The sequence below is a fragment of the Podarcis gaigeae genome (genome assembly GCF_964106915.1).
Source record: "Podarcis gaigeae genome assembly, chromosome: 15".
Lineage (NCBI taxonomy): Eukaryota > Metazoa > Chordata > Lepidosauria > Squamata > Lacertidae > Podarcis > Podarcis gaigeae.
The window spans coordinates 42,079,576-42,098,227 of record NC_139692.1 but is presented as its reverse complement, the minus strand read 5'-3'; the positions used below and the strand labels follow the sequence as shown (position 1 = coordinate 42,098,227).

The window sequence follows — 18,652 nt, the reverse complement described above, 5'->3', positions numbered from 1 at the left end:
TACATTCCTTTCTGGTTTTGCAATATAACGTTGAAGGTTCCCAGGGAGGGAAACATGCTTCTGTCGGCCTCCCTGCTGCCGATTCCACCAGGAGACTTCAAAAGGCATTCTTAAGATGTTTGGCACGTCTGACCACGTCTCGTAGCATCGTTTGGAAGTCAAAAGACAGCATTTAAATATCGTAGAACAGGGATGGAGTTTGCTGTTCTCTCAACCTCTCATATCCCTGTCATATGACCTTCCTTTCAAATAAAAACGACACTCGGGCATATTGGAGCAGATATTGTAAACCAGCGAGTTGGCTGAGGGGAAAGGAAAATATCTCCTGGGATTTGTGCAATTTCAGAGACATTTGAGGGCTGTTCCCCGTCCTGTTGTACACAAGGCACCTTATTGGTCTCAAGGAAAATAATATTAATAAAGGACAGTTTGGGACATATAGGCATGGTCAGAGCTTCTGGCCTGGGTGGGCCACATGGGGGCTGTCGACAGACAATAGTTCCCATCATCTCTGAAAAGGACTGTGCGAAGAGATTTGAGGTTTCTGAGGGACTCCACAACGAGGAAAAGCGACAGCATTTGGGGGTGAGGGTTTAGTTTAGGAAGTAAAAAAAGAAGGGTTATATGAGGTAGAGGAGAAGATAACCTCCCCATCTTCTGTTCTCCACAATGCACAGTGTGGAGAACAGTAGATATGAGGAAGAAAACCTCCCCAAATACAGTGGTACTTCGGTTTTCGAGCGTCTTAGAAGCCGAACGTTGTGGTTTTCGTCGAAAACCCAGAATTGTTTCCATTTTCAAATGATTTTTGGAAATCGAATGGCTTCTGGTGAGTCCCCCCCCTCCCAATTTTCTCCTTTGATGTTGCAGACTGCCCTTTGTGCCTCGGTTGTCAAACATTTCGGAAGTCGAACGGTCTTCCGGAATGGATTACGTTCAACAATTGAGGTAAACCACTGCACTAGAATCCAGTGGGGACGTCTAATGAAGTTAAGAGCTGGAAAACCGAGCGGAAAGAACTTTGCCCAGCACCGCTATGGAATTCGCTCCCCTAAGTTGTCGTGAGGGCGGCCATATTGGTTGTCTTTAAAAGGGGATGAGGCACAGTTGTGGAGGATGAAGCTTATCACTGGCTGCTAGGCAGGCTGGCTGTGGTGTCCCAACACTGTTGGCAGTAAAAAGCCACTTCTGGTGAAGTGAAAGGCGCTTCTGAAGTTTGGGGACCTCTGGAGAGCACCACAATCTCAGAGGAGACGCCGGTTTGTTAAGAAAAAGAGGAGGAGGAGGAGGAGGAGGAAGAGGAGTTTGGATTTGATATCCCGCTTTACCACTACCCAAAGGATTCTCAAAGTGGCTAACATTCTCCTTTCCCTTCCTCCCCCACAACAAACACTCTGTGAGGTGAGCGGGGCTGAGAGACTTCAGAGAAGTGTGACTGGCCCAAGGTCACCCAGCAGCTGCATGTGGAAGAGCTGGGAAGCGAACCCGGTTCCCCAGATTACAAGTCCACTCCTCTGAACCACTACACCACGCTGGCTTAAGGAGATGTTATAGCCGCATCAATCCGAAGGCTGCTCCAACGTGGTACTTGCAAAGGCGTTCCGGAAAGATCAGACATAAACAAGGAGGTAGAAAAAAGACCAGCTACTTCTTGGCCAAGCTGTGCCAGGGTCTAAAGACCCCCCCCCCAGCTTGACCAGAAAGAAAATGGGCACAAGAAGTGATGGGGGGGGGGGGAACACCGCTGTAGGAAAATGGATTGCACCAGTGATGGGGGAACCAAATGCTGCTGGACTCCAACTCCCAGAAGCCAGCGTGGTCAATGGCCAAGGGAATGATGGGAGTTGTAGTCCAGCCCCATCTGGCAGACCATGGCTTTTCATAGAATTGTCGAGCTGGAAGGGACAACAAGGGTCATCTAGTCGGACCCCGTGCAATGCAGGATTTCTTTTGCCCAAGGTGGGGCGGAGCTTGAACCCCCGACTCTGAGATTAAGAGTCTCATGCTCTACCAGCCGAACTACCCCTGGGTTGGACCCAAGCTCCACCTGCGGCAGACTTCTTGTGTTCCAAACAGAGGGCCACCGTCAACGTGGAGTCGGGTGCGAATTGTGTGGGGAAGTTTACCCGTGTGGTGCTGGCACTGCTGGTGCAGAGATTTTAGGCCGACCCCTGCAGGGTCTCGACAAAAATACTCATCTTACAGGCAGGACAAAAAAACACCAACACATTTGATTTGGCCCCGAGACCAGGTCACGAGAGGGGGGGATCCCCACACCAACCTCCCACTGCCTGGTCATTCCCCCCCCAAAAAATATTATGACCAGGCTGCCCAATGCCCCATTTTCTTCCCCAGCATAGAATCCATACCCTCCTCATTTTTACAGCTCAGGGAGTGGGTGAAAAGACAGCTTGATTTTGCCAAACCGGCACTTGGGTCCCAAGCCCACGATTCAAGTCCTGGGACGAAACAGTTCACAGTCCTCCCCTGCGGAAAATGTACTCTGGGTTATCTGCCCCCCCCCCGGCCTTCTTCACTTCAGCAGTATAATGGGGGGGGGGTCATTTCCTTGCTCCTATTCAGAGCATGACTTGAGAAGCAATAAACCCTCGATTTCACTGAAGCCACCGAGAAACCTACAGCCGGCGTACCCAGTGCCCCCTTTCTGCCCACCCTTTTGTCCCAAGAGAGGCCAGCGCTGGCAGGGGACCGGATCCTGGCACGCTGCCCCCATCCTGCAAACTGGAAGCAGCTTCCAGCAGTCCCGGCCCATTTTGAGCACCTTGGCGGGTGCGAACGTGAGAACGGGGTGCTGGGCGAGGTGTGTGGGTGGCCGGATCCAGCAGCAATCTTCTGGCAGTGGACTCCTCAGAACAGAACAAAACAAAAAGCAACCCGGCCTTGCTGGCACCGTATGGCAACCGGATTTCACCCAGGGGCCACCTGCAGAGGTCGTTTGCCTGTCACTCCTGGGCAAAGCCCACGGCATCCCGACTGAGAGGTCTCTCCCCAGAGGCTGGCGCAGAAGGTCGGGACGGGCAGGACCCAGCCGACAGGGAGCAGGTCTCAGGCCGCCATTATCGGGCTCGGTCCAGGGCCGGCGGGGCTCTGTACAGCCGCAGGGCCTTGCGGCAGATGAGGGCGAACCAGTAGAGCTGAGGGGCAATGAGCAGGGCGTTGGCCACGTTGCAGTGGAGGGGGATGTGGAAAGGCACTTTGTAGATGGGGAGGCCGGCCTGGCGGCCGTAGGCCCAGTACATGAAGGGGAAGAGGACAATGCGGCAGAGGAAGAAGGTCACCAGGATGAGAACGCCGTTGACTTTGTGCAAGGCCGAATCCTGCATTTTCAGCTGGGGAAGAGAAAGCGGGAGGTGAAAACAGTTATATACAGCTATCTAAACAACAACAACAACAACCAGAAAACCCTAGAGCTGTGGAAACTATTACAGTGGTACCTCAGGTTACAGACGCTTCAGGTTACAGACTCCGCTAACCCAGAAATATTACCTCAGGTTAAGAACTTTGCTTCAGGATGAGAACAGAAATCGTGCTCCAGCAGCGGGAGGCCCCATTAGCTAAAGCGGTACCTCAGTTTAAGAACAGCTTCAGGTTAAGAACAGACCTCTGGAACGAATAAGTACTTAACCCAAGGTACCACTGTATTTAAACAACAACAACAACCAGAATACCCTAGAGCTGTGGAAATTATTATAGTGGTACCTTGGGTTACAGATGCTTCAGGTTACAGACGCTTCAGGTTACAGACTCTGCTAACCCAGAAATAGGTTAAGAACTTTGCTTCAGGATGAGAACAGAAATCATGCTCCAGCGGTGCAGCAGCGGCAGCGAGAGGCCCCATTAGCTAAAGTGGTACATCAGGTTAAGAACGGACCTCCAGAACAAATTAAGTTCTTAACCCGAGGTACCACTGTATTAATAATCCTCATCTGACTGGGTCGCCCCAGCCACTCTGGGTGGCTTCCAACAAATTATAAAACCACACACCATATTTCCAGCAACATCCTCCTCATTTGTGTAGGACAACTCAGTTCTCCATTTGCAATATGTTTCTGAGTCACTGGTACAGTGCATTTAGCATCTCTCTTGAGGGGGTGCCTGTTGCTTCTCTGCATGATTGTGCTGCTTTGCACTGCTTTTGTTTTTCATTAAAAAAACAACAACCAGTGACTTGTGGAGAAATGAAGGCAGGTGATTGCGATGGCAGGAAATTGTGTCTTTTGCCATCAGAAACACAACTGCCTGAGCCTCAGAGCAAAGCACACCTCTGCTTTTAACCAGGGAGTAGAAGAAACGGGTATCGGACCCCGAGTGTCTGAGAAAGCCTGGGGTTGCGGTTTTACCTGCAACAGGATCTTGCCCAGCGATACAAAGGGGGTGCTCAGCTCAGCCGTGTAGATGCAGCCGACGAAGAAGTCTCCCAGCTCACCTCTGAAGTGCTGTGGACGAAAGCAGGGGAGAGAATTTCAGGATTTTTGTGTGTGTGTGTGTGTGTGTGTGTGTGTGTGTGTGCAAGCGGCTTGCAACCCAGCAGCCCTAAGCAGCTCTTTCTGGCGTTGGTGAGGAGCAGTAGGGAATGCTTTTCAGTCTGAGGGCCAAATTCCCTTCCAGGCAGCCTTCCAGGGCCTGTCAGGTGTCCTTTACTTTTTTTTAACCGCTCTGAGATTTTTCTTAAAAATACAAAAAGCGATACAGAAATTTAAAAAATAATCGGGCACCATTGCGAATCGAGATGGCAGGCTGGACCTTTCAAAACAGCACTGATTTTATCCAAATTTTGCAAGTGGGCCCAAGATCAAGGAACAGGCTTTCGGCTGCCTTTGGATACAACTGGTCGCCATTTTGAATCAAGATGGCCAGCCAAACCTTTCAGTTTTGTATCATAGATACAAGGCTGCTAGTTAATCATGGCGATTACAGACACTTTCCGGGAAGTTTCCACACTTGTGCCTGCGCAGGTTGGCATCTCCCAGCAAGCATGGCAGAGCGCCCACAGGTACGTTTCCGAGCACAATTCAAAGTGTTGGTGCTGACCTTTAAAGCCCTAAACGGCCTCAGTCCAGTATACCTGAAGGAGCGTCTCCACCTCCGTCGTTCTGCCCGGACACTGAGGTCCAGCGCCGAGGGCCTTCTGGCGAAAAGCCAAGTTACAGGGAACCAGGCAGAGGGCCTTCTTGGTAGTGGCACCCGCCCTGTGGAACGCCCTCCCACCAGATGTCAAAGAGAAAAATAACTACCAAACTTTTAGAAGACATCTGAAGGCAGCCCTGTTTAGGGAAGCTTTTAATGTTTAATAGATTATTGTATTTTAGCGTTTTGTTGGAAGCTGCCCAGAGTGGCTGGGGAAACCCAGTCAGATGGGCGGGGTATAAATAATAAATTATTATTATTATTATTAACACCCAGAACGCGCCAAACTCCTTGAGAAAACGGAAGTGCTCTCACCGTAGCCACTGGCGTGAGGACGATGAGGATGAAAAGGTGGTGAGTGACCATCAGCCTTTCTCTCTGCAGGAAGCTCTTGACGCTGGCCAGAGAATACTTCGGTTGCGCCTCCCCTTTCTCCTCGCACTTGTGCCAGTGGCAGAGGTACATGACGTAGATGTCGTAGGCCATGTAGGAGACCACAACCCACATGTACTCACGCGCAATCCAGTGCCTGTTTGGGGAGAAGGAAGAGCGTAGAGGGGTGGGGTTAATGGCGGGCATTCAAGGGCATCATGGACCAAGGGCCAAGGACCTGGAAATCCCTAATTTCACATGCCTCGTTTCGAATTTGAAACATGAGTCCCAAGAATAATAATAATAGGTTTAAACTTCAGGTTGTGCCAATGCTAGTCCTGTGTGCAGCAGACCCACTGAAGTTAGGGGACATCGAGAACCCGGGTTCCTTGTTCTCAATGGGTCTACTCTAAGTAGGACTCAGTCAGATACCATGGGTTGAAATTTTAGATTCAACATTTGGCAAAAGCTCCCCCCGCCCCACCAATGTTTCCATTCCAGCTGGCTGTTGTAAGAACTACCGCTGTATTTTAAGAATTGGTTTGCGTGTTTGTTTTCACCCCTCTTCCCTCCCCATCCCTTTTTCCTCTTGTGTCGTGTCTAAGATTGCAAGGCTGCAGGCAGGTGCTGTCTTGGGGGTGGGGGGCATTGTTCTTGCATTCAGACTGCCTCCACACAAGGAAGCACTGTGTGGCATCCTGGTTAATATCCACTAAAAGGGCTCACCTGCCTCCACGAAGCTGTTTTTTATTTTAAACGGTGGAATCTGCAGCTTCAGGTCTTCAAGGGCGGAGAGAGGTACTTTTTTGTTTTGGTGCCTTGATGCAATTCGTTTTGCAAAGCTTCCCTTGCAGTTAATGATGCAATGCCTGCCTTGTCAAAATTGCCTGCTGCAAAAGTGGTGACATTTCCCCCTATTTTTCTGGGACAGTGTTTTGCACTCGGGATGAGTTCAGCCAACTCAATACGCAACCCCTTTAGAAAATAATTCATATCCAGCAGTCTCTCCGGCAAAAGAGAAGCATTCCTAGTCCTTGTGATTTTTATTTCTTATATTTTAAAGTGGCAGCGTGCCATTGGTGCACATGGTGCGCATGGCATTTAAAGTTGAGCAACTGAGTTCAGGTCTCTCCTCCCAGAAGTTTGCAATAGATATTTCCAAGAAGGGAGGAGAAAATGAAAGGAAGTTTGGAGACAATATGAGCCAGTGGAGATATGTTAATTTGGGTGGGTGGGGGAGAACACAGTGAAGGTTTGGGGGAGGGGGGCAGATCTGTGACCCTTGTTGGACTCCAACTCCCATCATCACAGACAACCGGCTGTGTGAGATGCTGTGGCTGTTGTTGTCTGGAGCGAGCCAGCTGTAAATCACACTGAGCAAGTTGGAGTTAACTCTTTATTAGCAAAACCACAATCTGCACAAGAGTGTCGGGCTTAATAGGCACAGCAACTCATTTCTGGTAGGTCCTGCCATCATGAAGCTATTTAGGGAAGTTTTTAATATTTAATGCTGTATTGTTTTTAACACTCGATTGGGAGCCGCCCAGAGTGGCTGAGGAAACTCAGCCAGATGGGCAGGGTATAAATAATATATTATTATTATTATTATTATTATTATTATTATTATTATTATTATTATTATTGCAGATTGAGGGTCCCCACCTCCCCACAGCCGTCTAAGTCCCTTCCTAGCAATCGTGACTCAGTGGCTGGGAGTGGTGACTGGGAGACCATATAACACCGGACCTACATTGGCTCCCAGTATGTTTCCGAGCACAATTCAAAGCCCTAAACGGCCCAGTAGACCTGAAGGAGTGTCTCCACCCCCGTTGTCCAGCCTGGACACTGAGGTCCAGTGCCGAGGGCCTTCTGGCAGTTCCCTCCCTGTGAGAAGCCAAGTTACAGGGAACCAGGCAGAGGGCCTTCTCGGTGGTGGCACCCGCCCTGTGGAACGCCCTCCCATCAGATATCAAGGAAATAAACAACTATCTGACTTTTAGAAGACATCTGAAGGCAGCCCTGTTGTTGGGAGCCGCACAGAGTGGCTGGGGAAACCCAGCCAGATTGGAAGGATAGAAATAATAAATTATTATTATTATTATTATCATTATTTGGAGACTGCACCTATGCGTCCCCAATCTCTCCTCTGCCCTTTTCATGCCTCTTCTGGTTCTGGGAGCTACGTGTGGAGGGGGGCTTGTTGCAGAAAGAGAGAAAGACACCCATGACTCTTCACCAGCCCCCCGTCTCTTAGCCTGCATTCCACTCCCCTGCTTTAGCTTCTGCCTCAGTTTCTGCACTTCTGTCTGCCACAGACTCTACCAGCTCACTAAGATCTATTACCTCTTCAGCTTCCAGCCCTTCCTCTTCCTAGTCTTCTCCCTCTGATCACTCATCACTGTCACACCACCAACCTCCAGGCTCTGAGCCTTCTTCCCTTAGTGCAGGCATCCCCAAACTCCGGCCCTCCAGATGCTTTGGGACTACAATTCCCATCATCCCTGACCACTGGTCCTGTTAGCTAGGGATGGTGGGAGTTGTAGTCCCAAAACATCTGGAGGACAGAGTTTGGGGATGCCTGCCTTAGTGGTTCCCATAGCTGGTTCCTCCCATCATTCCTCTGCTCCCAGCCAGTCCAGTGCAGTTATCTACACTGAACCACTGCCTGAAACCCCGGAGAGCTGCTACCAGCCAGTGTAGGCAGTATTGATCTAGATGGACAGCTTCCTATGAGCAGCGCCAGCCTCCAAGAACTTCCTGCAACTCAGGGGCATCTGAGTCAGAGAACCTGCACTCCAGGACTGGATCCGGGTCTCAGCAACAAAGGAAGCTGCCTTTGTAGAGTCAGACCACGGGGTCCATCGGACTTAGTACTGTCTGCACTGGCTGGCAGCAGCTGCCCAGGATTTCAGGCAGGCAGTCTCAACCTGTCCTACCTGGCAATGGAGGTTGAACCTGGCTCCTTCTGCTAAACTAGGACCCTCTCCCCATCACAAACATACCCTAATTCCAATCTGGATGCGGGTTGGACTAGATGATCCCTGGGACCCCATCCATGGTATGATTCTGTGAAATACGTCAAACCCAGCAGCAAGGGCTGCCTGATCTCGAGACCACACACCTGTATTCAGAAGCCTGCCTCTCTGCGATTTGTTCAGGAGGAAGAGGCCTACAGTCCAAGCATCCTTATCTCTGGCAGGTGAAAGTCCTCTGATAAGGGCAGATGAAGATCTGCACACCTGGCTTCAGTTTACAAGCCTCTCTTTAATTACCTGTCGTGCACAACGTCCTCACAGCTGAAGATGACAATGATCCCGGAAAGAGTGGCCATCATGGCTTGGACAGACGACACCAGCCTAGGGAGAAAACAATGGTCAACGAGGGAAATGTTTCTACAGTGGTACCTTGGGTTACAGACACTCCAGGTTACAGACTCCGCTAACCCAGAAATAGTACCTCGGGTTAAGAACTTTGCTTCAGGATGAGAACAGAAATCGCGCAGCAGCAACGGGAGGCCCCATTAGCTAAAGTGGTACCTCAGGTTAAGAACTTAATTCATTCTGAAAGTCCGTTCTTAACCTGAAACTGTTCTTAACCTGAGGTACCACTGTAATATGTATTTGTTTGGGGCACTCTCTCAGTGATTCCTTGTCTCATACTCTAAAGCAGACTATCAGTACAGCGCTGCCTCGGGTTACATACGCTTCAAGTTACATACACTTCAGGTTACAGACTCCGCTAACCCAGAAATAGTGCTTCAGGTTAAGAACTTTGCTTCAGGATGAGAACAGAAATTGTGCGGCTGCAGCAGGAGGCCCCATTAGCTAAAGTGGTGCTTCAGGTTAAGAAGAGTTTCAGGTTAAGAACGGACCTCCGGAACGAATTAAGTACTTAACCTGAGGTACCACTGTACACTGTAGCTGGACTCCCATCATTCTCCTGACCATGGACTTGGCCAGCAGGGGCTGATGGGAATTGGAGTCTAACAGCATCTGGACGGCTTGGCTGCAGGTTCCCCGGAGCTAGAGCTGCAGGATCCAAGAACTTAAAAGGTAAAGGTAAAGGTACCCCTGCCCGTACGGGCCAGTCTTGACAGACTCTGGGGTTGTGCGCCCATCTCACTCAAGAGGCCGGGGGCCAGCGCTGTCCGGAGACACTTCCGGGTCACGTGGCCAGCGTGACATCGCTGCTCTGGCGAGCCAGAGCCGCACACGGAAACGCCGTTTACCTTCCCGCTAGAAAGCGGTCCCTATTTATCTACTTGCACCCGGAGGTGCTTTCGAACTGCTAGGTTGGCAGGCGCTGGGACCGAGCAGCGGGAGCGCACCCCGCCGCAGGGATTCGAACCGCCGACCTTTCGATCCGCAAGCCCTAGGCGCTGAGGCTTTAACCCACAGCGCCACCTGCGTTCCCATCCTAGAACTTAGGGGGTGCCTAAAATGAGGGTGAAGAAAGTGGACACAGAGATGTTTTTGTGACCCATTTCTACAATTCCAGGATTCTGCGACTTCCTGATTGGCAGCTTATCATTTGAACTTTGGGGTGGGGCGGGGGAAAGGCTGAAATTCAAACTGAAATTGGCACGGTCACCACGTCCCGAGAGACAAAGTAAATACCGTTGAGTCAATAAACAGTGGTTTCCCTTTCTCGTATTTATACATTGGTTATGCAGGGTCTGTCGTTGGTTGAGCTTGGCCTTCCGTTGAGTCATCAGTTTGCGTCTCAGTCTTGCTGGGAGACTCGTGGGAGAAGAGATATAATGGCCAACCTCCAGGGTATTTTGAATGGGGGGGGATTTTACTAGTGGGCCACGGGGCGTCTCCCTTCCCCAAATGCCTCCAAGGATTTCCTGGACATTGAAATGTTAAAAAAGGTAAGTGTTGGGTGCGAATTAGCAGGGGGCGAGAAATGTGCAGAAAGGGTGAAAATCACGAATTGTCTATTATCCAAAGGAGTGGAGGGTGATTCATTGGGGCAAGTGGGGGGGCATTCTCCCCACCAGAAGAAGGCAAAAGGAGCAAAAATGTATCATACTCATGATAATAAATGCTGGAAATGTAAGGAACCTTTTACCACATGTGGTGGACTTGCCCCAAGGTAAGACTTCTGGGAAAGGATTTATAATGAACTGAAAAAAGTGTTGAAATCAAAAGCCTTTTGACTTGGTATAGTGGGTGTGTGTGTGAAATCCCCCAAAAAGGATGTTACTTTTTTTCTGTATGCCACAACAGCTGCGAGAATATTACTAGCGAAGAATTGGAAGAAACAAGATGTACCAACTATCGAAGAACGGCAGATGAAGATGATGGACTATATGGAACTTGCCGAACTGACCGGGAGACTCCGAGACTAGAGAGAAGAGACGGTGGAAGAAGATTGGAAGAAGTTTAAAGAATATTTGAAAAAATGTGTTAATATTTAAATCTTAGAATACCTCTGGAAGTGGATATAGGCTGTAGGGTTAAAAGTAGAAGATAGTGTATTTTATAACAGTATTATTTGTAAGGGAGAATATGTGAAGATTTTTATGGTAAAAGTGTGATTTTAAAAACAGCTAGAAATTATGATATATGTAAACTGCTAAAGATGAAGTAAAATGAAAATCAGATAGAGGGGACTTGGGGAAGCTCACTTAACAATGTTTAGAAAAAATAAGGATAAGACAAGAATTTGTTTGTATTGTTTGTTTTTCTGTTTGTGTTCTTTAGTTGTTTAGTTGTTGTTGTTGAGTCGTTTAGTCATGTCCGACTCTTCCTGACCCCCTGGACCAGAGCACACCAGGCACTCCTGTCTTCCACTGCCTCCTGCAGTTTGGTCAAACTCATGCTGGTCAAACCATCTCATCCTCTGTCATCCCCTTCTCCTTGTGCCCTCCATCTTTCCCAACATCAGGGTCTTTTCCAGGGAGTCTTCTCTTCTCATGAGGTGGCCAAAGTCTTGGAGCCTCAGCTTCAGGATCTGTCCTTCCAGTGAGCACTCAGGGCTGATTTCCTTCAGAATGGAGAGGTTTGATCTTCTTGCAGTCCATGGGACTCTCAAGAGTCTCCTCCAGCACCAGAATTCAAAAGCATCAATTCTTCGGTGATCAGCCTTCTTTATGGTCCAGCTCTCACTTCCATACTGGGAAAACCATGGCTTTAACTATACGGACCTTTGTTGGCAAGGTGATGTCTCTGCTTTTTAAGATGCTGTCTTAGTTGTGTTATAAAATGAATTTTAAAAATTGGGGGGGCGGGGGGAGAAGAAGGCAAAGGGAGTCTGGCTGCCAAGTATCCTGTTCTGACAGTGGCCAACACGATGTCCCCAAGCAAAGCCACCAAGCAGGATTTGAGAACCACAGCAATCAGAGTTTGCGATTCCCAGCAACTGGTATTCAGAGGTAGACTGCACCTGGCTGTGGAGGAATAACATTGTCACCATGGCTTTCTTTTATCTGCCCTGAATCTCCTGACCTTCTGCTCCATTGGCCGGCCACGGGTTCGAATGTTACGAGAGGCAAGGAAAGCTTTTCTCTACCTACTTTCCCCACACCGGTCCATCCTGTTCTCATGTTGTTATGCAAGAGGGAGAGAGAAACACATCGTCATAATTCCGTTTCTTGCCAGGATGCTGGTAACTCAACCAAATCTCTCTGTGTCTGGCGTGAATGGATTGATCAACCCGCTCTAGACGTGGAAACAAGGGAACCGCCTGGGTCTTCTGAGGAGGTTCCCTGCTGCAACTCTGCTGGGGTTGCTGCTCCAGGCTCTCCTCGCTCAAAATCATGAAGTGCATTCCCAGATCAGAAACAAATTGTCATCTAAGGCTCCCGCAGGGCCAAACTGCGATTTTGCATAGGAGGCTGCCCGGCGCATCTCTGGGTGATACCCTGGGATTTATTTTTAGTGTGCAGTCAGACACAAAAAACCACTGATCCCTAAGGAGAAGCTGCCACTGATACAGGATGTTTAGCAAGGAGCAAAGGATGCTTTTGTCTGTAATGACTGTTATGAAAATTATCATCGGGTGTGTGATGGGGCATTTGTGCAGTTGGGAAATCTGTTTTAAAACACAACGCCAAGTCCCTGTTCTTCTCTTCTGCAAGTTCGGGCTCACCTCTGAACCTGCTGTGACTGGTTCTCTCTCACTCCAAACGTCAGGGAATTGCCTGCCCTAGGATGAGGCTGCCCGTTGCACCCCTGCACGAATCCCTGCTCCAGGATTCCTGTCTCCCAATCCAGAAGCACTCCCAAATTAGCATCCTGGGACAACACAGAGAGGTTGGTATGTTCCTTTTGGGGAGAGGAGCCTATTATCTTGGACACAGTCTGTTAAATGGATGTAGGAGTTGAGTGTGCCCTGGAGTTGAGTGTGCCCTGGAGTCTTTTGATGTTTAAAAAGCATTGTGTGTCTCAAGCATGCAGCCTATAATTTGGTTTGGGAAGTTCTGCTTTCAACAGTTGGGTGGGAGGTTTGTGATGAATACACAGGAATTCTCCCCTCCCAGACCAGTCCTGAGCTGAATCTTCAAAGGGTTTTCTTTTCAGAGATGAGGAATGATGCACTTCTAAGTGAGGCAACAGCCATCAGGACTGACCAGTCAGTTGCAACCGCCTCTAAATGTGAATTCCTCCAGTGTGTGTGTGTGGGGGGGTAACCATTCCACACCCCAGTAAGAGGCTAGCGTGACGCTGTGCTTAGTGTGTTGGGGTCAAGCACGCGAGGCCTGCGTTCAAATCCCGCCACCTTGAAATTCACTGAATGGTCTCCAATGATCCAAGAGGGCCAATTCAGCCAGGACAATAGCTTGTGTCCAGGGGCTTTGCAGCCACGAGGGCCGCATTCCCTTCTAAGCAAGCTTCCGGGGGCCATGTTCCGCTGGTGGGCAGGGCCAGAAGCAAAAGTGGGCGGGGCAATGCATATAAATATTACACACACCTCCGCTCTCTCTCCAGGCGGTAGGCGTGGTCAAAGACACCTGATAGCTAGGTAAAAAATAGGGTGTGTGGCCTAGGTAGACTTCCCAGAGCCAGGCAGAGGGGCCTAGAGGGCACCCCACACCTAGCATGGAGAATACTGAGCTAGATAGAATCAAGTCACACATTCCAAGCCCCTGCAATGCAAGAATCTCAGCTAAAGCAGTTTTAGGGAAGTTTTTAATGTTTGATGTTTTATTGTATTTTTAATATGTTGTTGCAAGCTGCCCAGAGTGGCTGGGGAAACCCAGCCTGATGGGCAGGGTATTAATAATAATAATAATAATAATAATAATAATAATAATAATAATAATAATACTGTACTGGCTCCCATTACGTTTCCAAGCACAATTCAAAGTGTTGGTGCTGACCTTTAAAGCCCTAAATGGCCTCGGTCCAGTATACCTGAAGGAGCGTCTCCACCCCCATCATTCTGCCCGGATGCTGAGGTCCAGCGCCGAAGGCCTTCTGGCAGTTCCCTCATTGTGAGAAGCAAAGCTACAGGGAACCAGGCAGAGGGCCTTCTCGGTAGTGGCGCCCGCCCTGTGGAACGCCCTTCCAGCAGATGTCAAAGCGATAAACAACTACCTGACATTCAGAAGACATCTGAAGGCAGCCCTGTTCAGGGAAGTTTTTAACGTGTGATATTTTACTGTATTTTTGGTTTCTATGGAAGCCGCCCAGAGTGGCTGGGGAGGCCCAGCCAGATGGGCGGGGTATAAATAATAAATTATTATTATTATTATTAGTTGTTGTTGTTATGGCGGCCATCCAACTTCTGCTTAAAAACCTCCAAGGAAGGAGAGGCCACAACCTCCCAAGGGGAAATTGGAGCATTGGGGCAGAGACTTCGCCAAAGTACTGTGTCCATAATAATAATAATAATAATAATTTATTATTTATACCCCGCCCATCTGGCTGGGCTTCCCCAGCCACTCTGAGCGGCTTCCAACAAAATATTAAAATACAGCAATGCATCAAACATTAAAAGCTTCCCTAAAGAGGGCTGCCTTCAGATGTCTTCTAAAAGCCTGGTAGTTGTTGTTCTCTTTGACATCTGGTGGGAGGGTGTTCCACAGGACGGGCGCCACCACCGAGAAGGCCCTCTGCCTGCTTCCCTGTAACTTGTCCATAGTGACAGAGCATCTGCTTGGCATGCAGAAGGTCCTGGCTCCAACCCCCGGCATCTCCAGACAGGGTTGGGTAACGCTCCCTGCCAGGGAATCCTGGAGAGCCAGCAGCAGCGAGTGTCAGTAATACGGAGGAGGGTGAAACCAACAGCCTGACTGCGCGGAAGGCTGTGTTCTTGTGTAATAGTGAGGGTCATGGCACTGTTCCTGCGAACTCGTAGCCTCCTCTGCAGCAAAATAAACACCCAAACCCATTTCGCAAGCGACTCTCCTTTTGTCCCCAACTAGGACGGTGGAGAGAGGGTGGAATCCAATTTGCAGATGACACCAAGCTGGGAAGGGTAGCAGAAGAGAGAATTGGGATTCCAGATTACCTCTGCAGACAGGAGAACTGGGCCGAAACTAACATGGATTTCAATAAGGGACACTTAGGCAGGAAGAAGCTGCTGCACAAATATATAGGTAGGGGGACACCTGGCTTGCCAGTAGGACATGTGAAAAGGATCTAAGGGGTCTTAGTGGATCACAAGCTGGACATGATCCATTGTGTGATGCTGCAGCAAAAAAAGCAAACGCTATTCTTGGCTGCATCAACAGAAGTCTAGTGCCTAGATGAAGGGAAGGAATAAAGGTAAAGGGACCCCGGACCATTAGGTCCAGTCGTGACTGACTCTGGGGTTGCAGCGCTCATCTCGCTTTATTGGCCGAGGGAGCCGGTGTACAGCTTCCGGGTCATGAAGCCAGCATGACTAAGCCACTTCTGGCGAACCAGAGCAGTGCATGGAAAAGGCGTTTACCTTCCCGCTGGAGCGGTAGCTATTTATCTACTTGCACTTTGACATGCTTTCGAACTGCTAGGTTGGCAGGAGCAGGAACTGAGCAACGGGAGCTCACCCCGTCATGGGGAATCGGACCGCCGACCTTCTGATCAGCAAGTCCTAGGCTCTGTGGTTTAACCCACAGCGCCACCCGGAAGGGAAGGAATAGTACCGCTCTCTTCTGCCTTGGTCAGACCACACCTAGAAGACTGTGCACAGTTCTGGGCGCCCCAATTTAAGAAGGATATTGACAAGCTGGAATGTGTGCAGAGGAGGGAGACAAAGATTATCATGGGGTGTGGAGACCAAGCCTGATGAGGTGGGTCTGTTTAGCCTGGAAAAGAGGAGACCGAGAGGAGAGATGGTAAAGGTAAAGGTAAAGGTACCCCTGCCCGTACGGGCCAGTCTTGACAGACTCTGGGGTTGTGCGCCCATCTCACTTAAGAGGCCTGGGGCCAGCGCTGTCCGGAGACACTTCCAGGTCACGTGGCCAGCGTGACATCGCTGCTCTGGCGAGCCAGAGCCGCACACGGAAACGCCGTTTACCTTCCCGCTGGTAAGCGGTCCCTATTTATCTACTTGCACCCGGAGGTGCTTTCGAACTGCTAGGTTGGCAGGCGCTGGGACCGAGCAGCGGGAGCGCACCCCGCCGCAGGGATTCGAACCGCCGACCTTTCGATCGGCAAGTCCTAGGCGCTGAGGCTTTAACCCACAGCGCCACCTGCGTCCCGGAGAGATGGTAGCCATCTTCAAATATCTCAAGGGCTGTCAGATGGATCAAGCCTGTTTTCTCCTGTTGTAGAAGGTGGGACTCAAACCAGTGGCTTCAAGTTTCAAGAAAGGAGATTCCGACTAAACATTAGGAAGAATTTTCTGACAGCAGGAGCTGTTTGACAGTGGAACGGACTCCCTAAGCAGAGACTATCTGCCACAGATGCTTTAGTTGAAATTCCAGGACTAGATGGTAGGGGGTTGGAATAGATGACCACTGGGGTCCCAACTCCATGAAATGTCTGTCCTACCAATAAACATAAGCCTTTCTTTGGGGATCTGGCTTCAGAACGATCTTGCTTCTCTTGTCCTGTTCCTTGAAGACATTTCCATCCCAACTTTTCACCAGACAGAGCTGTTCCCAACTTCCCCCACATAACGTATTGAGTATCCCATAGCTAAAACTTCCTGCCATCTTTCCTATGACTCCGATGCCTGAATTTGCACAAACACAGATCCTCCTCCTTTGTTTCCTAAATTGCAATTATATCATTACAGTGGTACCTCGGGTTAAGTACTTAATTTGTTCCAGAGGTCTGTTCTTAACCCGAAACTGTTCTTAACCTGAAGCACCACTTTAGCTAATGGAGCCTCCCGCTGCTGCCGCATGATTTCTGTTCTCATCCTGAAGCAAAGTTCTTAACCTGAAGCACTATTTCTGGGTTAGCAGAGTCTGTAACCTGAAGCGTATGTAACCTGAAGCGTATGTAACCCAAGGTACCACTGTATATGAATATTTATTTTTTTAAGAAGAAAATGTGCCATGAAGAGATTCACTCGCTTGGCATATGCAGCCTTCTACAGAGCAAAACCACCTGCAAATTTGACTCAGTATTGCCTGCACTGACTGGCAGCCCCTCTCTATAGAGTTTCAGGGGGCCCTACCCCATGCACTGACTTGCAGCAGCTCCCTGGGATTTCAGACAGGGAGCCTTTCCCAGCCCTGGCAGGAGATGCTATTGGTGATTGAACCTGCAGCCTTCTGCATGCAAGCTCAGTATTGACTGCACTGACTGGCAGCAGCTCTCCAGAGTTTCAGGCAGCCCTACCCAGAGATGCTGGGGGTTGAACTTGAGACCTTCCGCATGCAAAGCAGATGCTGTGTTGCTAAGCAACAGGAGCCATTCCCTCTGGCTCCCTAAGGATAGATAGTCTCTTGCCTGCCTCGCAATCTTCTCTTTCATCTGACAGGAATGTCCCTGCCTTATCGCTGCCCTGCCCTTAAACTCCTGTTGGAAGCCTTTGCCCTGCCCTTAAACCAGTGTTGCTGTTCTTAGGGAGGCAGGGAGAGACTCCCCTTCCTCCCATGGGCCTTAAGGGGTCCTCTTCCCTCCCCCCCCTGCAAGCCCCTCTGGATCCCCCAAACAGAAGAGGCAAAAAAGCAAAACTAGAGCAATTGCATTTGCAACCGATATACCCGGACTGAGAAACCTGGTGCTCTTCAGATGCTGTTGGATTGCAACTCCAAGCAGACAGCAGGGCCAATGGTTAGGGAGTCCAACAACAGCGGAGGGCCTTCCAATTTCCCCCGAACCCGCTATATGGGATCCTTCTGTATTGTTAAGGGGTCGAACTGGCCCCGTTTGCCTTTTCCCAAAGCCCGCCCGCCGAGGAGCCCTGTGCGGCTCGTAAGCAGCCGGCTTTGCTCTTCAAAGCAACAGGCAGCCAAGCCTGGAGGGAGAAGAGGTTTCTGAAAGTTCGCGCCAGCTGCTCGCTCTCCCTCGATCCCGGCCACGGAGAGCTGGATCCCTCCAGCCTGGGGAGGGAGAGGGGAAAAGGGACAAAGACCCGCCGTCTAGGGGTAGCATCCAATCCGAGGGCTACACACATGGAAGTTAATAGATCGCAGTGTGAGGCTTGTTGAGGCCGGCGGGTCTACTCTGAGTCGGGCTTACGCCGGATCCGACCCGGCTTCCCGCGCCTGCAAGAACTTTGCGCCGGCTTTTCATTCAACTCCATCCGGTTGCATAAGAGGATCCGGGTGGAATGCCTTCCCTTTTCCTCCGCCTCTCCCCCCTCCCCGCACCTCTGGCTTCCCGTCGGTCTCCCTCCCTCTCTCCCCCACCTCGGTGCCAGCCGGTACCTGCCGCTGAGGACGATCCGGTCCTTGAGGCTCCATGCCGGCGCCAGCCAGCGCAGGCTGCGGACGGAGACTGCGAAAAGCCCCGGGAAGAAGAGAGCTCCGAAGGCCAGCGTCTGCCACATCCCTTCCCCGGCTCCCCGCGAGCCCTTCCCCGGCTGCCGGCCGCCCAGGCGCTCCGGGGATCTGCTCCGGAGACAGAAGAGGCGCTCGCCAACGGGACGCCCGCCTCGAACGCCGTGTTTGTCAACAGCAGGCCGGGCGGCGGCGGCGGCGGCGGCGAAAGAGGAGGTGGAGCTGCCGCCGCCGTCGTCGTCGGGCGGGAGAGATAGTGAGAGAGTGATGGAAGGGGCGGGCGGTGGGCCGCCTTTTGCAGCG

The 18,652-nt window shown here is 50.4% G+C and overlaps 1 protein-coding gene across 2 annotated transcripts; it reads right to left on the bottom strand.

Annotated features, from left to right (window-relative positions):
* Window positions 1-1,536: 1,536 nt before the first annotated feature.
* Window positions 1,537-18,593, bottom strand: TLCD3A (TLC domain containing 3A). Of its 2 annotated transcripts, none has more exons than XM_083715270.1 (6): window positions 18,278-18,593; window positions 8,793-8,876; window positions 5,464-5,677; window positions 4,362-4,457; window positions 1,698-3,350; window positions 1,537-1,650 (listed from the first exon to the last, which is right to left on the bottom strand). In XM_083715270.1, exons 1-5 carry the CDS (start codon window positions 18,397-18,399, stop codon window positions 3,078-3,080), a joined length of 789 nt encoding a protein of 262 aa, XP_083571396.1. In that variant the 5' UTR covers window positions 18,400-18,593; the 3' UTR covers window positions 1,537-1,650; window positions 1,698-3,077. The 2 variants fall into 2 exon arrangements, with proteins under 2 accessions (XP_083571396.1, XP_083571395.1); XM_083715269.1 differs by lacking the exon at window positions 18,278-18,593 and adding an exon at window positions 9,436-9,559 and having other exon boundaries at window positions 8,793-8,924.
* Window positions 18,594-18,652: the final 59 nt, after the last annotated feature.